At 42.3% G+C, this 24,961-nt stretch overlaps 1 protein-coding gene across 19 annotated transcripts in view; it reads right to left on the reverse strand.

Moving 5' to 3' along the window:
• Pum1 (pumilio RNA binding family member 1) overlaps nt 1-23,202 on the reverse strand; it is a 114,255-nt gene extending 91,053 nt beyond the window's left edge. For 4 of the 19 annotated variants that reach the window (XM_060379456.1, XM_021636432.2, XM_021636418.2 and 1 more), the window contains exons 1-2: nt 22,932-23,197; nt 17,749-18,122 (exon numbers count right to left, since the gene is read on the reverse strand). In XM_060379456.1, coding sequence (XP_060235439.1) covers nt 17,749-18,111 — 363 coding nt within the window. In that variant the 5' untranslated portion in view covers nt 18,112-18,122; nt 22,932-23,197. Of the gene's footprint in view, nt 1-17,748; nt 18,123-22,931 lie in introns of those variants that run through there. The other 15 variants (XM_060379452.1, XM_060379453.1, XM_060379450.1 and 12 more) reach the window with 12 other exon arrangements.
• Nucleotides 23,203-24,961: the final 1,759 nt, after the last annotated feature.

Genomic DNA, 24,961 nt, shown 5'->3' on the forward strand with positions numbered 1-24,961 from the left:
CCATTATCTCAAACCCTAAAGCTCACTGCAGCCCCGTAAGGATTGTGTGTGCTCTGACTCTGTGATTGTGCCTTTTAAAAAACTCTCAAGGCCTGGGAGGTTGTTCAGTGATAAAGGTCCTGGTTGCCAAGCTCGAAAATCTGAATACCATCCCTGACACTCACATTGTAGGAGAATTCACTCCTTCACGTTGTTCTCTGACCTCCACACTCATGCTGTGGCATCTAAGTCTTCTGCACCATGCACACAAAGTCAATAAATCAGAATGTAATAGAAAATGCAAATGCCCAGTATAACATCTTAGAAAAGGTAAAACTGCAAACACAGCTATAACTAGAAACAGAGGAAGGCAGGGTGGATTACTAAAGAGACGACTAGAACATTCCATGTCTAGGTTGTGTTAATACAAGCATACATTTCACAAAATCTTCAAAATCACAAGCTAGCTGAGTGCAGTAGTGTACAGCTGTATTCACAGCTGTTCAGGAGGCTCAGAAAGATCACCTGAGCCCAAGTTTAGCAGTAGAGTGAGATTCTCTATCAACTGATAAATAAACTACATTACAATTAAGTATACCATAGAATACTCCACCTTGCAGGACACTGTGATATGCGCCTTTAATCACAGCACTTGGGAGACAAGAGACAGGCATATCTTTGAGTTCCAGGGCAACCTGACATATCTAGTGAGTTCCAGGACAGCCAGAGCTACATAATAAAACCCTGTCTCAAAAATTAAATGAATACACATGCCACCTTAAGGAAGGAAAAATGGGGCACACCTGTAATTCCATCCATCAGAAGGCTGGGGCAGGAGGACTACAAAACCATGCCAGGTCTGGGGCACATAGTAATGCCACCATCTCTCAAGTAAATGGGGAAAACCAGACATGGTGGTGAATGACTCTAATCCCAGCACTTTAATTCCATGAAGACAGAGAGGAAGGTGGATCTCTAAGCTCAAAGCCATGCTGGTCTATACATACATAGTAAATTCCATCCAGAGTTACATATTAAGATCCTGTGTCAAAAAGCAAAAGTAAAATAAAAGGGGGAAGGACAAGTAAGTACACAAAAGATACAGCATTAAAGGGCTGTGCTACTTTTCCATCCTACTAAAATGAGGGAAAGTTCAACTTACATGAGGTTCTGTACATTTTCTAAAATGAGGCAAAATTTACTGTCTTCACTCACTGTTCTATTGCTATGAAGAAAACACCATGACTACAGCAACTCTTATAAAGGAAAGCACTTAATTGAGGCTTGCTTAAAGTTTCAGAGGTCCCTTGTCATCATCATGGCTGGGAGCATGTCAGCACTCAGGCAGACACAGTACTAGAGATGTTAACTGATACTTTTATATCCTCATCAGCAGGCAGCAGGAAGAAGACTCTGGCTTGGCTTGAGCATTTGAAAACCTAAAAGCTCACCTCCAGTGACAAATTATCTCCAATAAAGCCACACCTCCTAAACCTTTCAAATAGTGCCACTTCCTGGTGACCAAGTATTCAAATCTATGAACCTATGGAGGCCATTTTTATTCAAACTACTGTGCTAAGCTAATAGTCAACTAGTAAATAACTGATAGCTATTCATACAAACATTTTTATTTCATTTTCACTTGATTTTTTTAGGACATGTCTTGATTACAGGCATATATTTTAAAAACACAAGTATTTTAGCTGGGCAGTGGTGGCATAAGCGTTTAATCCCAACACTCAGGAGGCAGAGGCAAGTGGATCTCTATGAATTCGAGACCAGCCAAGGCTACACAGAGAAACTCTGCCTCAAGGGAAAGAAAAAAAAAAGGTATTAAAAAAAAAAACACTGTCTTTTTTTTTTTTTACATTCTGATTTATTTATTTTGTGTACATGGGGCAGAGAACTCAGAGATGAAACAACACAAGTGTGGAGGTCAAAGAACAACTTTCAGGAGTAAATTCTCTCCTACTGTGTAAGTGCCAGAGACGGAATTCAGGCTGTCAAGGTTGGCAACAAGTTTTTTAAAAGATATGATCACAAAATCAAAGTACAGACAATCCTTTAAGGTTCTTCAACACAGCCTTTCAATGTATGCTTACTATCCCTTCAAGCCCAAACTGTCCCAAGTATTCAAGACTACGCTCCATTGCACCTTAAGAGTTTATCAATTTAAAATGGCATCTTCATAGTCTTCAACATAAAACACTCTAATCAATATATCTCTCCAATGTGCCCTGATGACATAATGTCCTCATTTATCACTTACATACTACTTGCAAATGATGGGAATAAAAGGCTTTAAAAGACTTCTTTGAGGAAGGAAGTATCCCAAAGTATTGGTTCTTAACTAATGAGCACATCTGAACCACCAGAGAGGCCTTTAAACTGTACATGCTCAGCTCTGGAGACTGTCAGTGGGCCTGGACCTGAGGCCATCACTTGTATACTGCAACAGCATGGTAACACCCAATGGACACGCTCAATTCTAAGGCCTTTGCTAAATGCTTCAACCAAGCGCCACACTGGCACAAGAGTATCCAACTCTGGAAGAAAGAACGAGCTTGTAATGACTACCAGAAATGAAGGCACTTTAACAGAATCTTGAAACAGGTGGATCTGAACAGGTGGCCCCCAGTTGCTGGAATGGTCTGAGGAAGTCTAGAAAGTGCCCTGCTGGAGGAAGAATGTCACTGGGGACTGGTGTTGTGATTTCAAGACTAATGCCATTCCCACTGCTTACTCTGAGTGGCTGTGGTTCAAGATACGATCCCTGAGCTTTCTGCTTCGGCTGCCATGCCCACCTCCCACAATGATGATGGACTTTTATCCATCTGGAACCATAAACCCTCATTTGGTTCTTATTTCTTACTGCTATTAAGTTGCCTTACTCATGGTATTTTTACCACAGCCAATAGAAAGTAACTAATACAGACTAATACAGCAACATACCACAGAGATCTTTACACAATTCGTGTTTATTGCTGCACTATTCACAATAGCCAAGACATAAAAAGCCTAGAAGTAAACTGACAGATGAATGGGTAAGGAATACATGGCACAAGCTAAGTGTGACTATGCATAGCTGTGATCTCAGCGCTTGAAAGCAGAAAGATCAGAGTTTACAGACACACTTAGTCACATACATAGTTTGAGTTTAACCTAGCCAGCAGGAAAGGAGTGAAGAAAGGTGGTACATATACATAACTATCTTAGCACCTGAAAGCATGAAATCAATTTCAGAAAGACAGAAGTTGGAATAATAATGTTAAAAACAGGCACAGAAAGTTAAGCATAACATGTTTTCTCTAACTTGAGATATCTGGATTTTTCCCCCCCAAGAAAGGGTTTCTCTGTGTAGCCTTGGCTGTCCTGGAACTTACTTTGTAGACCAAGCTGGCCTTGAACTCACAGAGATCCACCTGCCTCTGCCTCCCTGGAATGAAAGGTCAACATTGCCCAGCGGGATTTTTATGCATACATATATGTAAGACCTTAAAATAGAGAATTATGAAAGGTAAAAGAAGCTCTAGAGGGCTGGAGGGATGGCTCAGAGGTTAAGAGTGCTAGCTGCTCCTCCAGAAGTCCTGATTTCTATTCCCAGCTCTCAACCATCTATAAACCATAGTCCCATGGGATCCAATGCCTTCTTCTGGTGTGCAAAATACCCATACACATAAATTACATAAATCTTTTTTAAAGGGGTTCTAGAGAGGGAAGAAGATAATGGAGCCTCTATCACAAGAAAACAAAGGGGGAGAAAGAAGAGGAACAGAGAATAAAGACCAAAGTATATAACGCTATATATTTTGTGAAAACCTAAGAATAAAACCCGTTACTCTCTTTGCCAGCTTAAAAAAATTAAAGTTAATTAAAAAAAAAATAGAAGGTGCCTTGATAAGTGAGAAAGAAAAGAATGATTAAAAAGAAGAAATTACCAACATAGAAATGTACTGAGTCCAATGTCATGGAGCACTGGGCAGGCAGACAGAACCCTGAAAGCTCTAGGATAGCCAGGGTTACAGTTAGACCCTGTCTCAAAAATAATAATGAATTCATTAATTAATTCATTAAATAGCATCATGTGAAAGTGCTGCACAAACTATATTTAAAAATGCAAGTTTTGGGGTGCTGGAGAGATGGCTCAGAGGATAAGAGCACTGATTGCTCTTCCCAAAGGTCCTGAGTTCAATTCCCAGCAACCACATGGTGGCTCACAACCATCTAAACATGAAATCTGGTTCCCTCTTCTGGCGTGCAGATGTACATGCTAACACACATTGCATAAGTAATAAATAAATAAATCTTTAAAAAAATGCAAGTTTTGACAAAGTAATAGATTCAGTATAGCTACAGAGGAGCTGATGAAAAAAGTAGAGGTGACCTGCACCAAAGCATCAAGCAGGACCTAGGAGGAAAGTTGAGTTACCCTAAATTCAAGAGAGAAAAAAAAAAAAATGACCTGGCTAAGAGGCACAGACTTGTCATTTTAGCACAAAGAAAGGCTGGACAGTGTGAAGCCAGCCTAGGTTAGATATTAAAATCCAGACATCTGAGGCTACCAACCTAGATCATGTTTAAAAAAATGGTAATAACCACAGAGCTAAAACCATGGTTAAGCTGGTAGGGTCACACGTAGGAAGTCCTAGGTTTAATCTGCCACAACACCCAAAGTGGGTATTGGCGATGAATGTCTATAACCTGAGCACTCAGGAGATAGTAACGTAAGGAACAAAAATTCAAAATCATCTTCACTATACACTGAGATGGAGTCCAGCCTGGGATATAAGATACCCTGTCTCAAAAAAATAAAAAATAAAAAGAGCAAAATAGGGGGAAAAAAATTCAGACATGGTGAGATGTGTATCTTGAAATAGTTTTATTTGTGGCTTCAGGAAGTATTCCTGTCATTGCCCTTTGCAGTACACTCAATAAACCTGTCTTCTTTCTTTTGAAAGAAAAAGGGAAGGGAGGGAAAGGAAAGAAGAGAGGGGAAAAAAGGAGAAGAGAACAGAGAAGAGCAGGGGGGAAGCTCTACTCTGGGCTGGAGAGAGGGCTCAGTGAATACTATTCTTGCAAAGGACCCAAGTTCAAGTCCCAGCACCCATATTGGGTAGCTCACGACTGCCTGTAACTCCAACTCCAGGTGATCTGATACCTTCCTGACTTCCTCCTACATGGGCACACATACAACAACTAACAAAAATTTTAAAGAAAATGTTTTTTAAGAGGCTCCATTATGGGAGCTGGAGAGACAGCTCAGGACAGGCTGCTCTTCAGAGGTCTTGAGTTCAACTCCCATGGCAACTCACAACCATCTATAACGTAAATGATGCCCTTTTGGTGTGCAGGTGTATACCGCAGACAGAGTACCCATATACATAAAGAAAACAAGTTCAAAACACTCTATTCTGCAGGATGGCGGCCAGAGGCTGAAGAAATGGCTCCGCAGATAAAAATACTTGTAGTTCTCCCACAGGACTGAGTTTAGTTGCCAGCGCCCACATAGGAGGCTCACCTGTTAAAACTCCAGCTCCAGGGTATCTGATCAGCTCTTCTAGCCTCCTCAGGCACCTGCATGCATGCGACCACACACATACACAAGTAATAAAACTGAAGAAGCGGCTCAGCAATTAAGAGCACTTACTGCTCATGTAGGACCCAGGTCCTAGCACTCATACACAACCACCTAGAACTCCAGTTCCATAGGCTCCAAGACCCTCTTCTGGCCTCCACTGGTACACATACATACATGGAGGCAAACATTACACACATAATAAATCCTTTTTAAAAAGCTGTGAGTTCTCAAGGGGAAAAAAAAAAAAAAAAGCATCAGCAGGCAAAAAAAAAAAGGCAATGCAAGCTGGTGATCCCAGCAGCCAGAAAGGCCCAGGCCACCCAGGTCTGCATATCAGGTTCCTGGCCAGACAGGCTTACAAGAAAGATCCCGTGTTTAAAAACCAAAAGAAAACAAAATGTATGACATGAGGCTAGGATACAGGAATGTGGAGCCCATAGGTTCAACTCCATTTTTTAAAGTCGTGTTGTTTAATATATGCTGTGCTTTAGAATAGTAGCTGCCTCACAATAAATTACAGTGGGTCTGCAACAGTGGTCCTGTAGAAAATACATCAACTAGGAGATTTTACATGAGAACCATGTTTCTCCACCCTGTTTTTTCATCATGATAAAAACTTACATAGAGGGCTAGGCTATGCTTCAACAATAGCACTGGTCTAGATACAGAGGTTGCCAGGTTCTACCCCCATCACCACCACCAATCAACCAATCAAGCAAGCAATAAGTAAATAAATAATGTATATGAGGTTCTTAGATGTTCCAACCATATAAAATGAAACTGCCAGCCAGGTGATGGTGGTGCCCTACCCAATTAACTCAGTACAGACCCACAGAAGTTCCTATTCCAAACCCTTTTGTACTTTTCTCCTCTTCCCTTCATGAAACCAAGTTTCTTCAGAGGAAAGACACAAGAAAGACTAACTCTTAAATAATTTCTCCCTAATTTACAACTGTGGGAAAATATAAACTTGAAATAATAAACTCTCTAATGAATTGAACATCATCGGCAGGTTTGGTGTTTTAAACACTACAGTAGGGGTTAAAGAGGTGGCTCAGTAGTTATGAGCACTGGCTGCTCTTCCAGAGGAGCCAGGTTCAATTCCCAGCAGTTTATGGCAGTTCACAACCACCTGTAATTCCAGTTGTAGGGGACCCAGCATCCTCTCCTGACCTCCATGGACACGAGACACACAAAGTTTTCATCAAACACACGAAGTTTTCGTACATATACACAGGCAAATATTCGTATACATAAGATAAATATACATTTAGAAAGAAATGGTGAGCCAGGCATGAGATCACGCCTTTAATCCCAGCACTTGGGAGGCAGAGGCAGGCGGATCTCTCTATGTTCAAGGGCAGACTGGTCTACAAAGAGTTCCAGGAAAGCCAGGGCTACATAGAGAAGCCCTGTTTTGAAACACCCCACCCCACCCTAAGAAAGAAGAAAGAAAAGAAAGAAAAAGAGAAAAGGGGAGGGAAGAAAGGAGGGAAGGGAGGGAAGAAGGAAGGAAGGAAGGAAGGAAGGAAGGAAGGAAGGAAGGAAGGAAGGAAGGAAGGAAGGGAGGGAGGGAGGAAAAGATAGAAAGAAATGATGATCCTGACAGCACCAACGACTCCCCTGCAAAAAGCATGACCAAACTTACCTTAGCCCTTCAAACACTGGGCTAAGCTAAAGAACTGTAGCCAAGTCAAAGTTCTGAACAAGCCATCCACAGACTAGTTTAGGCTGGTGGTTCCCCAGGGCTGGTGAATGACTGACAATGGCTAGGCAACTGTGTAAGCAGCCAACAAGTGCTGAATCAACACTTAAATTGAGCAAACTATGTAACAATAAAGCGGTTATTGACAACATCTTTAAGGCTTTCTGTTTCTACACATTAAAATCACTTTCTTGGAAATTTATTAATTCTATGAAAAGTACTTCAGAGCTGGAAATGTAGCTGGAAATGCAGCAACACTATTATCACCAATAAACAAACAAATTCACAAAACCTATTGCAATCTGTGCACCATTTGCAAAATATTCCCAACAAAGTACCAGGACAGCTACACACTGAGTTTACAACTTCTTGTGTCCAGAAGAAACACAGCAAAGAACAGGGTTTTTAAAAGTCAAATTCCAGCACTTGGGAGGCAGAAGGAGATAGATCCCTGAGTTTCAGGCTAGTCTGGTCTACAAAGTGTGCTCCAGGAAAGACAAGGATACACTGAGAGACCTTGTTTCAAGGAAGAAAAAAAAAAAAAAAAAAGACAAAGAAAAACTGCCCCCTCAGGACACACACACCCGCTGGTATTCCTTGTTCTCTAGACAGTGTGTGGCAGTACCTTGTACCCGAGTGTGCATCAAGGTTCATAAACTGCTGCTTCCTGAGAAGGCCACATGCAAAAACAATGTGTCTCTGTCCCACAGGGGGTCAAACAAAACAGGAGCATCTCGTTGCTTTATCCTAAAAGGCACCCAGACCATTATCCCTCACTGAGATTTAAAACATGTCTCCTAACTGCTGTGCGGTCCTAAGGAATTTCATGGCTGGGTATGGTGCTGTGCACCCTTAATGCATCTGTGAATCTAAGGCCAGCCTGGTCCACATCTGCCTGAGTAAGACAGCAGAGTCACACGGGACACCCTGCCTCCAAATAAAAAAGAATTTTATAATTCATTCCATTCTCTTCAGCCTGTAAGATGCTCAGAGCAAACTGTAATTCTGATATATAACAAATGGAAAACTCAGAGAAATTATATATGTATAAATTATATATGTACATATAATTTCTGTGTTTTTAATTTTGAGACAGGATCTCCTTGTATAGCCCACACTAGCCTTGTACTGACAATAAATTCTGAATTATCTCATTTCATTTTCCATTGTGAAATCTCACTACCATCTATCATAATTTCTTCTAACACTTTACCAAAGGCTTTTTGAAACAACATGCAACACGTCTAGAAGGCACACCCAGAATTAAAATGATATTTGACTGGACATGAGTGTACACACACACGTTGTGGATGTAAACATGTTTTTGTTTTGGTCCCAGGTATGGGATGTGGGACTGATTCAGACAGTTCACCTGCGGGCTCTGAGGAGTTCTTTGCCAGATGCAGATAGTTTAAATCTGAGGACTCTGGAGAGAGAGACTAAATGCCAGAGCCCAGAAAGTGCTGGAAAGCTCCAAGAAAGAACAGGGCTGTTGCTGCTTCCCCCCTGCTGCTCCTGGCTGCTGTTATTGCAGTGAGACAAGAAGTTGGAGATCTCCTGAAAGGAGGACTGGACTGGCTCCAAGGAACCCGATGACCCTAACTAGCAGGAAATAGCTATGAGAACTGTATCCCCTCTCCCTCTAACTCTTTCTCTCCGTGTTGGAAGGGACTGAGGTGGAATAGGAAGAAAAAGATAGAAGAAATATAAATAAAAGTTTTAAAAAGTACGCCAAAACACATATGCCAAGACTACTGGACCAGTGAGACTACCTTTCCAGGTGAAACCATAATTCTTCAGAGTATATAGTTAAAGAGCTGGTGATCATCCTTTTAACCAAATACCCATGTTAAATCTTGAAAGTACAGAATACAGAGAAAAAGAATGAAGAATGTAGACATAAGAGGATACAAAATATGAAAGACAGATTATTTAGCCAAGTGCTACTGGCCCAAATGCTGAGGAACAATCTAAGCAATCCTCCCCAAAAGATAACTCTAATTAGAAGGTGTCAGGGTTACCGTACAGCACTGATGAGGAAACAGGTATCTGCATACACGGTAAGAGGTAAGATGGCCACACCAGACGAAAGAAAACAACAGTACGGGGCCAACGACACATTCCATCCACTGAGTTCTTCTGCCTGCCTGTCTGTGAGCATCGCTTATGATGCCAACCTATAGTAGCACAACACCCTAGTGCCAAAGACCACAGGCAAAATGAGTATGCTCCATGGCACTGTGGCCAGAACAGAGATATTTTGATCTGCCCTGGACAACCCAATATAAAGGCCACAGTTTAATCATGGACCTTAAAATGTTTCCCCTATTTCATCACCTACTTTATCTCCCAGCATTTTACACAGAAGATTTCACAATAAGAGTACAACAACCACATGTCAAAGATTTAATCTTTAGTTTTGCAAGATGAAATTTGCAATGCTAGTCAGAAAAAAAAAATTCTAGATCATAAAAATAACTGTTAAAATATAGTTCACTTGCATAAAAAGACAGGTTCTTTTCTAGCATCCTCACCACATCTGTCTTCAGGGCTTGCTATGGATGTATGCAGCATAGGGGCTACCTATGTGAGTGCTTTAAAGCTTACTTTACAACCCACCACCAAACCCACGTTCACTTTCCCTCACTCTTCACCAGAGACCTCCACTGAGTCCAAAAATAGGGGCTTTAAAGTTTCAAACTATACCAAATAGAACAATGTTACTTATTAAATCAGATTATGCAGAAAGCTACATATCCTTTTACTGTTCATATGGGGCATGTGTTAACATAAGGATTCCCTATGAAGCCCAGGTTGCTCTTCAACTCACCATTCTTTGGCCTTAGCTACTGAATACTGGTATCTGAGCCTAGACTCATCATGCCCACCTTACTTGTGGGGGGAGTACCTCCTGTATGTCTCCTTTTTTCCTAAGACTATAACATATTACAGCCAGGTCTGACAGTACATAACATGAATCCCAGCACTGAGGAGACAGAGACTAGAGAATCTCTGGGAGACTGAAGCCAGCCTGGTCTACAAAGCAAGTTCCAGGGCCAGTCAGTGATACATATATAGATCCTGTCTTTAAAAAGCTCAATATTATCAAGTGGAAAGCCAAGTGTGGATATATAATATGTACTTATAATCCCAGCTTTCTGAGAAACTAAGGCAAGAAGATCTTGAGTTTGTGGCCAGCCTAGGCAACAAAACAAAACCGTTATCTCAAAAACAAAATCAGTAAATTAAAAAAAGTTGGGCAGTGGTGGCACATGCCTTTAATCCTATCACTCAGGAAGCAGAAGCATGCCAGGTAGATGCCATCCTGATATACAGAATGAGTTTCAAGACAGCCAGGGCTACACAGAGAAACCCTGTATCCAAAAACTTTTTTTTTTAATTTTTTTTAATTGGACTAGAAAGATAGCTCTCATCATTTACCAGAACTTCATGCCTTTAAAGAGGACCCCAGTTTGGTTCCCAGCACCTACATAGGCAGCTCACACCTTGTGTTAACTCCAGTTCCAGGGTATCTGATGCCCTCTTCTGGCCTCTGTGGGCACTTTGGTTACTGCATGCATGTGGTTCATTTACACACAGGCAAAACACATAAATAAACCTTTAAAATGTAAAGTTTTTCACAGAAGGGGAAACATAAATCTAAAGTACCTTGACACAATAAGTATGAATCTTATCACAGCCTGGGCGTCTCAATGATGAAAGCATTTCACCAACCTAATATTAAATGTTGTTCCATTTTAACAGGGCACGGTAATGCACGCCTTTAATCCATGCACAAAGAAGGCAGGGGCAGGCAGATGTCTGTAAGTTTAAAGCCAGCCTGATTTATACAGCCAGTCCAGGCCAGCCAGAGTTGCAGAGTAAAACTAGACTGTCTCCAAAGCAAAGCAAAGCAAAGCAAAGCAAAACAAAACAAAACAAAACAAAACAAAATAGGGAGTTAAAAAAATCATTCTATTATGTTAAAAAGCCATGGCTAGGCTGGGGGCACATGCCTTTAATCCCAGCGCTCAGAGAGGCAGAGGCAAGCAGATCTCTTGAGTTCGAGGCCAGCCTGATCTAAAAGCAAATCCAGGACAGCCAAGGCTACATACACATAAGCCCTGTCTCAAAAAAAAAAAAAAAAAAAAACGGATGGATGGATGGATGGATGGATGGATACACAGATAGAAAGAATGAAAAATATTACTGGGCTGGAGTTGGCTCAGTGGTTAAGAGCTTCCAGCAACCACATTATGGCTTACAACCATCTATACTGGGATCTGATGCTCTCTTCCCACAAGCAGGAATACATGCAGATAGAGCATTCATATATGTAAAATAAAAATAAATAAAATCTTTTAAAAAATTGTTACTTAAAAACAGAAGTAAAAAGACTCAGAAAACAGCCCCAAACAAAACTGAAATCAGCCAGTAATATAGTAATGCAGTAATGCACTGAAGTAAGATCACTTCGTTTTGAGACTAGCTCTACAGTGCCAAGTTCTCAACATTACTACTTAGAACCCTCATAAAAACAGAGCATACACCAAACACACTGTTCATGTGAAACACACAAGACTCCAGTACTAGGAGATAGAATCAATTGTGTTTATCTACTATCAAGTTTATGATCTCCACCTTTCCAGTGAAGTCACTGTTAGCCTAAGAATATGCTACTTTGTTCCAATAGTTCTTCTAGGTCCCAGATGTCTTCCTGCTAAAGCAGAAGTCTACCTAGAGTTTGCACACTGGAACCAGTTACTTCAAAACTGTATCTGCTGAGCGTGCATGGTGTTAGCACGTCCCTGGACTGCCAGCACTAGGGTCTCCCTCATAACTAAACTTCAGTTTCTTGTTCCACACAAAAGGATCTTAGCCACCCCACAGAACTGTAAGGATCAAATTCAGGAATTACACACAGCTCAATGCCTAGAACCTGTGTGGTTCTCAAAAGCTCTTTTACTTCACATTCCTTACAGACCACATAGCATCTCACCCTCACCAGTTAACAGTGGCTGAGAAGGGCAGAGTCTCCACCTAGTTATGTCCCTTTGTTCTAGTGTTCCTCCTGCTGAGAGCGGAGTTAACAGGAGTCACCTCTCTCTCCTCGCTTTAAACAAGACCTCACCCTGGCCCATGTTAGCTTGGAATGCACAGCCGGCACTGTCCTCCCCTGTACTCTACAGGCACCCCTTGCCACAAGCCTTGCATCTCCAGGATAGCTAAGCTGGAAGAGCCACTCGGCTTCCCTGAGAACAAAAGTGAACTCCTGGTTTGTTTGTTTTTTTTCCTCAGTTAACGTAAAATCCCAGAATACTACCAGAGGAAAGAGCACCAAAAAGAACCTCCACCCTACAGTAGCTTGGTTCTAAAAGTGAGACAAATACCAAAACCAAACCAGACATAGCTGTCATCCTAGCACTCAGAAGAGGCAAAAGGATCACATCAAGTTCCAGGCCAGCCAGGGCTACAGAGTAAAATGCCATCTCAACTGCCCCCAACAAAAAATGTCAGTAAAACATATTATAGCTACTGTGTAAATAACTATTTATGTAGAACAACATAACTATATTATCAGCCACCCAGATTTCTCACCGCTGTACATTATTTGGGTGACCCCACTACAGCGTGATGACTAATTCCAAGCCAGCCACTGGTTTAGGGCCCTGAGTTGGAAAACAGGTTTGCCACTGATATGTGACTACTTTGCTAACCAAGCAGCATAAAACTGCTCAGTCAGTGCAGATGTGCTTCTCATAATCGGGCTCACTTCAGACAGGCAGAGTAAATTTTCAAGAAACGTTTGTTGACTTGCACAACCAGATCTTAGATCTTGGAGATCTGCCATCAACTGATTCAGTCTAATTTGTTTGATTCTCCTTTCAGCTTTTACGAAACAGCCTGTGACAAGGAATGCCGGCCTAAGATGCTACAGGTCTCTTAACAGATCTTAAAAGCAAAGGTTATGAATGGCTTCTTAACAATGTTTGGCAAGTAAGTCAGAAATAAAGGGCTTTTTCTGCTTTGCCTTGTCAAAGCTGTCACCCAAACCGTAAGTTATCCTAGCTTGACACCTCTCTACATACAGCGTATCTTTCCTACTGCATCCTGTCTTTACCTAAATTCAATCTCCCAAACTTCCTTGTCCTGTTACTTCATTTTAACTAGGAACACAGCATTTGTAATTCGATCCACAATTTTATGCATCTCAGTCTCCCACCTTTTTCTGAGGGGTTTCTGTCAGTGTTGGAGGTCAACCTGTCTTCAGGCATGCTAACCAAACTTCTAACAGAGAGATACCTCAGTCTCTCATGCTTACACTTCATGTGTCTGTTCAGGCTACTATCCAGAACAGGCTGCAATGGTGCACACCTGGAACACTAGAGAATGAGGCACAAAAATTGCCAGTCCAAGAGCCCAAGGCCATTCGAGACCATGCTACTGAGACACTTAAAAAAAAAAAAAAAAAAAGAGATGGCTGTGTGGTTAAGAGCACTTTTTTCCCAGAGGACCCAGACTCAGTTCCCAGCACCCCCACTGTCCAGTTCCAGGTCATCCAACACCCTCTTCTGACCTCCACGGACACCAGGCATGCAGTGTGCGCATATAGACATGCAGGCAAAGCGCTCCTAAAGACCTCAATCTTCTCAGACCACCACCACGGTTGCACAAAAGGCATTCCACCCAGACAGTAGGACACCTCAGCCTGGAAGTCAGCGTCTTTTCCTCTACTACCAGGTTCTTTTTCTACAACCTTATTGAAAGACCAAAAGGTTCTAGAATCATGAAATCAATAAATTTCTTCCCAAGTTTTCTTTTTGGTTTGTTTTTTTTTGTTTTTCTTTTTGTGAGACAGGGTTTCTGAGTAGCCCTGGCTGCCCTGAAACTTGCTCTGTAAACCAAGCTGGCCTTGAACCTCCAGAAAATCCTCCCACCTCTGCCCCCCTGAGTGCTGGGATTAAAGGTGTGAGTGTGACACCTCACCTGCCCCAAACCTTCCTACATACTAAAGTCTATAAATTAGTACTAATATGAGTAAATTTAATGAACACGTTACTGAGGATATAATAAATCAGGTCTTGCCTATGAAGCTCAAGGCCCTGAGTTCTATCCTCAACACTGTCAAGAAAAAAAAAAAAGAATGGCCCTGCTTTAACAGTAAACAAATGCAGTACCTTGCTGTAAATGCTATAAACTCATGCCTATAATCTCAGCACTCGAGGAAGAAGAGGCAGGCTGTACTCTGAGTTCCAGGCCAGCCAGGTCTACAAGGTGAATCCAAATCCAAGGCTACACAGAGAAACCCTGTCTCCAAAAACACAAAAACAAAAACCAGAAACAAACAAACAAAAAGAAGAACCCATAATAAAAGCTAAAAATAACATGGAAACACAAGACACTTCCTTTTCCTTATTAGCATCCGTCACCTACATATGCCCATATGTAGTAAAAACATATGCTAGTAAAACAAAGATCTATAATCAACCTGCTCAATAAATTTCTACTGAATAAGAAAATAAAAAGAAACAGGTGGTACATGGTAGCACACACCTTTAATCTCAGCACTCAGGAGGCAGAGGCAGGTGGATCTCCAAGTTCAAGGGCAGCCTGGTCTACAGAGTGAGTTCCAGACAGCCAGGACTACACTACATTAAGAAACCTTGTCTCAAAAGAGAGAGAGAGAGAAAGAAAGAAGGGAGGGAGGGAGGGAGGGAAGGAAAGGAAGGAGAAAGAGGGAGAAAAAGGAAAGAAAGAGAAAGAAAGAAAGAAAGAAAGAAAGAAAGAAAGAAAGAAAGAAAGAAAGAAAGGAGAAAGAGGGAGAGAAAGAGAGAAAGAGAGAAAGAGAGAGAGAAAGAAAGAAAGAAAGAAAGAAAGAAAGAAGGAAGGAAGGAAGGAAGGAGAAAGAGGGAGAGAAAGGAAAGAGAGAGAAGAAAGGAAGAAAGAAAGAGAGAGAAAGAAGGGAGGGAGGGAGGGAAGGAAGGAAAGGAAGGAGAAAGAGGGAGAAAAAGGAAAGAAAGAGAAAGAAAGAAAGAAAGAAAGAAAGAAAGAAAGAGAAAGAAAGAGGAAGGAAGGAAGGAAGGAAGGAGGGAGAAAGAGGGAGAGAAAGAGAAAGAGAGAGAGAAAGAGAGAAAGAAAGAAAGAAGAAAGAAAGAAAGAAAGAAAGAGAAGGAAGGAAGGAAGGAGAAAGAGAGGGAGAGAAAGGAAAGAGAGAGAAGAAAGAGAGAGAGAGAGAGGAAGGCAGGCAGGCAGGCAGGCAGGCAGGCAGGCAGAGGATAGGCTGGCAGGTCGGCTCCATGAGTGAAGGTGTTTGCCAGCAAGCCTGATTACAATCTGTCCCCTGACCTGTACATGTTCACTGTACACACATGTACTCACACATGAAAGAAAGAAAAAATAATTTTTAATAAAAATAAAAGAACTAGGAGCTGGAGAGATGGCTCACCAGGTAAAGTATTTGCCACAAAGCCATGAAGCCTTGAAATATGCAGCACTAACATAAAAGCTGAACATAAAGGCATGTACCTGTAACCCTAGCATTGGTGGAAAAGCAAGCTAGAGGTGAACCCCAAGGGCTCAAGGCCAGTCAATCTAGCCAACATGTTCAACTCCAAGTTCAGTGAATGATCAGTCTCAAAACGTAAGCACATGCCTTTAGTCCGAGCACTTGACGCAAAGGCAAGAGGATCTCTGTTGAGTTTGAGGCCAGCCTGGTCTACAGAGAGAGTTCCAAAATAGTCACGGCTACACAGAGGAACCTTGTCTTTAAAAGAAAAGAAAAAAAAAGAACAGAGAAAGACACCTGCATCCTTCTCCAGCTCTCAGGCAAGCACACCTATGAACACACACACACACAAATAACAAGACACTACGACTACTACTGTCTTTTCTGGAGAGTTCAAAAAACATGTAACTGAAACCTCAGACTTGTAAGTGTGCTTGCTATTGCTTTTTAAACAGAGCAGGAAAAAAAAACTAGAAACACAAGGAAAGATATCAGTTCTTTTTGCTAATAAGCACTGGACTGGCAGTTTTAAATGAGTCTTGCTAATGGCACCTAGAGCCAATTACCAGGAGTCAGCTGATTAAGTCTAATCCTCAGAAAACAGAAGATGCTAAACTCTTGTCAGTAAAATAGATTAAAAATGTTTAAAGGAGGGGCTGGAGAGATGACTCTCTTCCAGAGGTCCTGAGCTCAATTCCCAGCAACCATATGGTGGCTCCCAACCATCTATAGTGAGATCTGGCTCCCTCTGCTGGCACCTGCATGTGCAGGTGTATATGCAGACAGAACACTGTATAAATATTAAAGAAACAAATCTTTTTTATCAAATAAGATCACTTTTTTAAAAAAGATTTATTTATTATGTATACAATGTTCTGCCTGAATGTACACCTGCATACCAGAAGAGGGCACCAGGGCACCAGATCTCATTATAGATGGTTGTTAGCCACCATGTGGTTGCTGGGAATTGAACTCAGGACCTCTGGAAGAGCAGTGCTCTTAACTTCTGAGCCATCTCTCCAACCCAAATAAACAAATCTTTAAAAAAAAAAAAAAAAAAAACCTTAAAAACTTGAATTAGGCATGGACCTCAAATCTTTAATCCCCAGTATTCAGGAGACAGAGGTAGCCCAACCTCTGCGGGTTCAAGGCCAGCCTGGTCTACATGAGACCTAGTCTCTCAAAAAAAAAAAAAAAAAGTTAAAATTAAATGAGCATCACTGGGCGTGGTGGCGGCACCCACCTTTTAATCCCAGCACTTGGGAAGGTAGCCTGGCACACAGGACAGCCAGGAATTCACAGAAAAAGCCTGTCTCGGAAAACCAAATATACATACATATACATATATATATATATATATTCCTCTTAGAACAAGGCGCACCAACCCTCACACAGACTGATCAGTACCACTTCAAATCTCATGAGCAACTGATTTCTTAATTTCCCCCATTTTCAACCATAACAATATTTTTATTTCAATAATTCCTTTAAATTTTCAGCTTGTAACATCTGTCAAGTTTAGTTCTTCCGGGGAATTAAAACATTCTCACATTGCTTCTAAAACAACAGACTCTTAAAAGATAAAAGTCACCATAGAAGAACAATAAAGCTTTGCTTTACATTGTCCTGTAAACCCAAACAATTCTTAAAAGCATGTCAATGGTAAAAATAAATAAATAAATAAATAAATAAATAAATAAATAAATAAATAAAGCAGGGATAGAAATTCTGTTAACAATATTCTTAGAATGCATTGTAAACATTAAAACAATCTTGAGATTTATGAATTTACTATATAACACCAGAACGGCAAATAAGCCAGTGAAAATTACAATGACTAACCATTCTTTAAAACAAATGAGTCTTGTTTACAACAAACTAAAGAAGCAATTGAAGTTTCAGGACAGTCACTGAAAGCAGACAGCCTAAGTGGACAGTGATTAGAAGAGTTTCAGAGCTAAAATAGGGAACTTTTTTTACCTGGTGTTCTGCATGAATGTTATCCCCTGTAGGCCATCGATGTTTGCTAGTATTATAGCCGCCTCCACCACTTCCTCCTCCCCCAAGCTGCTCACCATGCTGCCTCTGAAAGAAGTAGTCCACCATAGCGTCGTCCTGGGAACGGCCTGCAACTCCTATGGATCCTGGGACAGGGCTGGAGTGCGTCCCAGCTGCAAGAGCCTGATTTGCAGCTGGCTGTGGCTGCGCTTGCGACCCTGTTCCAGATGTCAAAACAACAGGCATGTTGGGATTAGCTGGTTCTTGAGGGTGATGTTTCAGGTGGGGGCTGAAAGAGTCCTGCCAAAGCACTGCTTTTCTCTTCAAGACACATGCAACGCTCATTCCACCAACACCTAAGAACAAACAGTTAACAAGTGCTTAATGCATCTTTTAAAAACAACTCTACAGACCCTGTACAAAACTCTGAACAATTCCCTCTCTTCTGCAACATTGTTGTGTATAACCACCTGTCTCTACTGACAACAAGTCAAATGTCTTGCAACAGTTTCCTGACCTGAACCCCTCTGAAGCTGCAGCCTGTGTGTAGAGAAATGAAGGTGGGTAGCAAGCAGCAAGCACTCCAAGGCTGAGGTGAGGCCGCTACTGTAACTACAGCTTCACTAAAAAGTCAGTAACAACCTGCCAAACATGTGCAAGGACCTGGGTTTGAGCCTAGGACCACAAATAAATAAATAAATAATATAAATAAATAAATAGATAGGCAGGCAAGATAGCAACAGGGAATCAGAATTTAATTAGTGGATTCCCTACTCAACTTACTTTCTCCTTAAGTCAATTGTACTTAATTCTTTATAAACAAATAGCTTTTTTTTTTGACATGAGATTTCATGCAAACCATGCTGGCTCTGAAATTAATAGGTAACCAAACCTCAACATGAACTAATGATCCTACTTCTACCTCCTGGGAGCTGGGGTTACAGACATGCATCAACAGGACTGTGACCAGAAAATTTTGAAAGCATCATTAAGTTTATAGGCTGGATGTAGCTCAGTGGGGCAGTGCAGTGCTTGCCTAGCCTGAACAGGTCCTAACTTCAATCCCCTGGATTCCAGACCCCACCCCTCTGAACAACCACCCTACCCCACCCCACCACCACCAGCACCCACCCCACCACCACCCACCCCCATGCCCGCCCAACTCACTTTATGGCTATAAAATGTCAATAACCAAACAAGAGCCTATGGCTTAGATTCTGTAACTTAAAAGGACCCTTTAAAATATCTAACATGTTTGTGGGACAATGTTTCTATAATGAAGAAAATCAAGACTTTAACCAATAACTTGCAAATACAATTCTATCATGTCCGTTATTGATCAACTCTTAGAAACAGGACAAGACAAACCTAACTCATTTTGCTGGTACTAACCTCACTGTAAAAACCAGGTCTGTCTCACCATAGTAATAAGGTAGCAAATACATGGCAGACATTATCTCATAACAGAAACACTGAAAGGGAAGCATTACTAGCCCTGTTTTTACAAGCAAAACATTTCAGAAGTTAGGAGGAGCCCAAGGCCAACCAGCTAGGAAGGAACAGAGAGCTCAAGCTATTCTGAAACCAACCCTGGTTCCTTCTAGAATCCTAGGGACACTATCACTACCAGCTTTTCCACTTGTTTTGGGTTTTTGGAGACAGGGTCTCACCATGCGGCCCTGGCTGGGCGACAAAACTTGCTATGTAAACCAGACTGTCCTTGACCTCACTGAGATTCACCTGTCTGAACTCTGGGATTAAATATATATATAAAGACATATACCACCCCTGCCAGTATATTAAACTCCTCTGAAAATCCAACAAAGACATAAAATGTTACTAGGAACCATTGCTAGTTAAGTTCCTCAAAACCAAATAATTACTCACATTTGTACAAAGTAAACTGGTTACCAATTAGGGTGTATCTGTCTGCAACCACTAGAGTAACTTCCAAAGGTTATCAACACTGTTCAAAACAAAGAAACCTGTTTTCTTTCTTTTCTGAATAGTCTTTTGTTTATCTGCACGTATGTGCACCGTGTACATTCAGCTCTGAGAAGGCCAGAAAAAGGCATCATATCCTCTAAAGCTGGAGTCAGAAATGATTGTGAACCACCATGTGAGTGCTGGGAACCAAACACATGTCCTCTGCAAAAGCTCCAAGTGCTCTTAACCACTGAGCCATTCTTCCCAGGCTCCAACCAAGTTCTCTCAATAGATAAGTAACCTCCTGGAAAAGTAATACTAGCTTCTCAAGACTAATTCATGTTTTGAAACTAGAAGATGTCACAATGGACTCTGTAATCTGTTCAAAACATACTCTGTAATCCCAGCACTCTGGAAGACTTAAAGCAGAACTGCTAATAGTTTGAGACCAATTTGTGTTATACTGTGAGTTAAAGGCCAACCTAGAAAACAGTAAATCTCTCAAAAGATAAAACCAAACTTCTGCTTTGGAAATGCCTGGTGTAAATCAACAATTCCAATATCCCCATCCAACTCTTCCCCCAATTAAACCCCATCCAACAGAACCTTATACTGGAATAGTTTTACCCTTCTAGACTCTCATCATGAACAACATGCTGTCTAGGCTCAAGTACAAAACCAGAAAATTATAGCTGTTTCATCACATAAGCCTAATGCCTTCTCACTTGATTCTCTAAAGACTGCATAGTACATTTTCTTCTACAAAAGAATCTCCATCTGATACTTTCGGCCAAGAGATGCAAAACTCAAGTTTTGTCACTAAACTAACAATCTCAGATAGTTTCCAAAGTCTTTCCTCTATGATTTAGTTTTTGGGAGCTTTCTAACAAAATATAAGAGGTATAAAGATTTTATAAATTTCAAATCACTATGCTTATGATCCATAAATTTAGTTTACCTACACCAGTCAAAGCAAGGGAGCCCCAATCTCCAAGAATATTCATAAAATAGTAAAGGCAGTATTCTCTAACATAAAGGACCTGCCAAAAGTTACCTAAAATGAATTTCCATATTAAGAAAAAGCTTAGCTGGGTGTGATGGTGCACCCTTTTAATCCCAGCACTCAAGAGGCAAAGGCTGGCAAACCAGGTCTACAGACTTCCAGGATACCCAGGGCTACACACAGGAATTCTGTCTCAAAAAAACAAACAAACAAAAGAAAAAAACCTTAAAGTTTAAGAAAAAAAAGAAAAAAGATGAACCTTGTCCCTGAAAACAATCTCATTCTAAAAAATAACTGGGGAGGGGTCACTTACAAAAATATTAATGCAAAACAATTAGCCTTTGTAAGGTTATCTGGAGGCCCACTTCCTGCTTTAGCTAATGAGACAAGGCAGTTTCTCAAACAAGAGAAAACCTGGCAAGAGGGACAACTTAAAAGTGACCACACTAACATGTATCTGAGAGCATTTTGTAACAACTTGGCAATGACAGAAAATTAATAATCGGTCACCTAAGTACCAGGAAACAAAACTATAAAAAGTTACGTGCAGTATTTGAAATGTGATTTACTTTAACAAATGACTTATTAAAAAAATATTAAGTTTTAAGAACAACAACGAAATACCAAGTCTAGGTACTTCCCACAGCTTTCAAACTATATAAAGATCAAGCTGTAGTTTGTTTTTACTTTCTTTTAAAATCACTAATAAGAGTTCTCTTTAAACAAAGAAGCATGGTTTAATCTATCTCCTTTTACTAAGACTCTCCGGCTTAAACGGTGTTTATTTTTATTACACTGAACAAACCTTCTGTGGACATATATTTACCTTAAAGCAGTTCATCACAGACCCAAACTAAACAAATTCCAACTTCAAAAAGCCTTGGGCAAGATGAATTCAAGCGTGGAAAAGCAAAATACTAACTCAAAGTTCAGAACCCAGTATTTCCAAACGATCAGATAAAGAATCCTCAGCCCTCGTGTGTTTTACAGTTACAATCTTCGAAGGGTCAGTAAGTGCACTCTGTTTACTCAAACCCCAAAGGAAGCCGCTTATCTTATCGGAGGGCCACCTTAATAACTTTTCACAAAAACAGAAAGCTGAAACTACAAGCCTGTCTTTCCAAAGTAGCTGGCTTTAAAAACAGAACACCCAAAAGGCCTCATAAATCATCTTAATAATCCCAGTAATTAATGGGGTGAGCAAAATGATCAAGTGTAACGAAGCGTTATCGTAATTTGCACAATGAAAACGAACAATCCCCTTCAAAGTTGTGCTGAGGATAAAGGCTTCTCTGGTTATCTGTGTGCCGAGTTCTTCGGTGGGGGAGGGGGCTCTCGGGGAGAGGGCTGAGCTACCCTGGAGAAAAGTTAAGAGGACTGTTCCTCTCTTGACGTGGGAGTGGTACCGACGAGTCAAACAAATGACCCATGTTTACCAACCACGCTCGTGAGGACCGAAACTGTAGCGCTGAGTAGGTTATCTACATGTTTTTCCTACTACCTACTGAAAGCCCCTTGGACAGAAAAATCACACCAATACTGGGAGGCTCAGAGAGGAAGAACACCAACTCCACCCCCCAAAAAAAAAAAATTTTTTTTTTTTAAACACAAGCTCTCTCACGGAAACAAAAGGCCACAAGAAACCCAAGAGCGTACAAAGCGATCCGAAACTTCCTGATGGCCACCTCTCCACAGCTAAGGCTTGCAAAAATCGCCCGCTGCCCACCACCGTGGAGGCTCGCCCGCAGACCAGGGCCCACCGCTTTCTAGAGCGATGTATTGTTCCTCCCTCGGAGCCGCCACGGTAGCTCAAGAAGTCGAGGGAACCGGCGGGCGGCACAGAATTCCCACTCCATGGGCCACAAGACAAGACCGGGGGCTTCACGAACCCGTCCAAAAATAAATAAATAAATCCGTCCAAAAGCCGAGCCGAACGGCAACACCAACCTCCAGGGACTCCCAGCAGGGCCGAACGGAGGCACGGAGCCGCCGCCAGCTGCGGGCCGGGCCCCGGCCGCGGCCCGCTCCCCACCCCCTCCTCGCGGATAACAATAGGGCCTCGCTGCCGCCTCCCAAACACGTACGAGCGGAGCGAGCGCGGAGCCTCCGCCAGGCCCGGCGGCGTCTCTAAGCCCTTCTCGGCCCGCCAACCGCTGCCAAACGCCAATACGGGGGGCGCATCGGCACGCTGGGGGTTCGGAGCACGGTTTGGGGTCACCCGGGCGCGGATACTCACGGGCGGAGCGGTAGGATGAAGATGGATTCCAGCCCCCCGATCTTCGCTCGCCGGCGCTCTCGCTCCCCCTTACCTTTCACTCCGACAACATGGCGGCCCACTGGGGACTGGGCTGGCGCGGTGCATCATGGGAGCGGCGCCGGCTCCGGCTCCGGCGGTGGCAAGCGGCGTGTGCGGAGCAGGCGGGCGGGCGGCTCTGGAACAGGTTGCTCGGTTGCCATGCCAACCGCAAGGGCCTGCGTGAACTCGGGGAAAACTCGCAGGCCACACAACCGCTGTGCCCGCCCGCTGGGGCGAGCGCGCGCCCGCCGCATGGGGAGCTGGGTGGAAGGCGCCGGAGCGCGCACGGAGTACGCGGAGCGCCTGGCCCGCCGTGGGGGGTGAGGGAGGGGCGCAGACGCGGAGCCGCGCATGGGCCTTGGTGCAGCCCGGCCCCAGGCTGGGTTCGAACCCCTTACAGCCTTCTGACGCCAGGCATTATTGCATTTTCCTGCCTGCATTGCCCCGTTGTAACCTACAAAGGAGAAGAGCGAGAGCTCCTTAACAGAACGGCCATGCGGGGGGAGAACAGGACCTCGACCTGATTTGCAAGCTCTGCAGCACAGTAACAATGCCAGGAGCATCTTCAAAAGTCACTGGAAATTTCAAGATGGCACAGCAAATTAAGCTGAGAACATGAAGCCAGAGGTGTTTGCCAGCACTCCATTTTTGTTTGGTTGGTTTGTTGGGGGGGGGGGTTATTGTTTGTTTTTGTTTATTTTTTATGTTGACAAGGTCTCTTGTAGCCCTGGCTGTTCTCAAACCTAATAAAATCCACCTGCCCCTGCCTCCTAAGACCCACTCTTTTTTCTTTTCTTTTCTTTTCTTTTTGAAGTTTTTCGAGACAAGGTTTCTCTGTGTAGCCCTACCTATCCTGGAACTCCCCTTGTAAACCAGGCTGGCCCTGAACTCACAGGGATCCACCTACCTCTGTCTTCCTAGTGCTGGGATTAAACGAGTGCACTACCACCTCACCCCTGCCAGACTTAATTCCTTAGTTTCAACTTCAGCTTTTATAACTCATTTGGTGAGATTCTAATGCTGGTTTAGCCATAGTCAGGAGATTCTACTCTTCAGGCTTCTATTCACATAGGTAAGACAACCCCAGCTGAGTAAACATCTCTCATTCCTGATTTCCTTGAAGAAATTACTTTCAAAGGCTCCAAGATGCCACCCAGCCCAAAAACAACCTATCAGCCTCCAGCAGACCCTGAGATTAACCTGTTATCAAGTGTTTACCAGAGAGTGACACGTGCTATTCTGAGACTTCTGTATTCATCATCTAACTTTAAACTTCCAAATGAAAATAAATAAACACAACTGCCAGACTATGACACAGTAATCATAATAGATGTCAGCATTCCTGTTTTAAAATGAGAACACAGAAATTGGGCATGGTGGCACAAGGCTTTAATCCCAGCACTCAGAAGGCAGAGGCTGGTGAATCTCTTGAGTTTGTGGGCAGTCTGGTCTACAGAGTGAGGTCCAGGACAGCCAGGGCTACACAAAGAAATGCTGTTTCAGGGGGAAAAAAAAAAAGGAAAAAAAAAAGGAAAGTAAAAAACAGAAAGACAAACAGACAGAGAGAATAGACTGGAGAGATGACTCAGCAGTTAAGAGCAGTTAAGAGCCTGAACTGCTCTCTAAACTCAGTTCCCAGAACCCACCTTGGCTGACTCCAAAGCCCAGTTGCTTTACAGGGAGATCCTACACCTCTTACCTCAGACACCCAAACTCATATATACATGTACACACACACACACACGCGCACACACACACACTTAAATAAAAAATATTTTTTTAATTTTAAACATAAAAACTAAGGTATAGAGAAGTAAAGAAATGACCTGAACATTTCTCTATCCAAACATGTCTGTCTGAGGCTATTTGCTGAGTGTTGTCTAAGACACTGTTGATATTTTGACTAAAATGCTAAAATGTAGGATTTCTGTTGTTGGGAGGTGATGACACAAGCCTTTATTCCCAGTACT

The sequence above is a fragment of the Meriones unguiculatus genome, chromosome 3, assembly GCF_030254825.1.
Source record: "Meriones unguiculatus strain TT.TT164.6M chromosome 3, Bangor_MerUng_6.1, whole genome shotgun sequence".
Lineage (NCBI taxonomy): Eukaryota > Metazoa > Chordata > Mammalia > Rodentia > Muridae > Meriones > Meriones unguiculatus.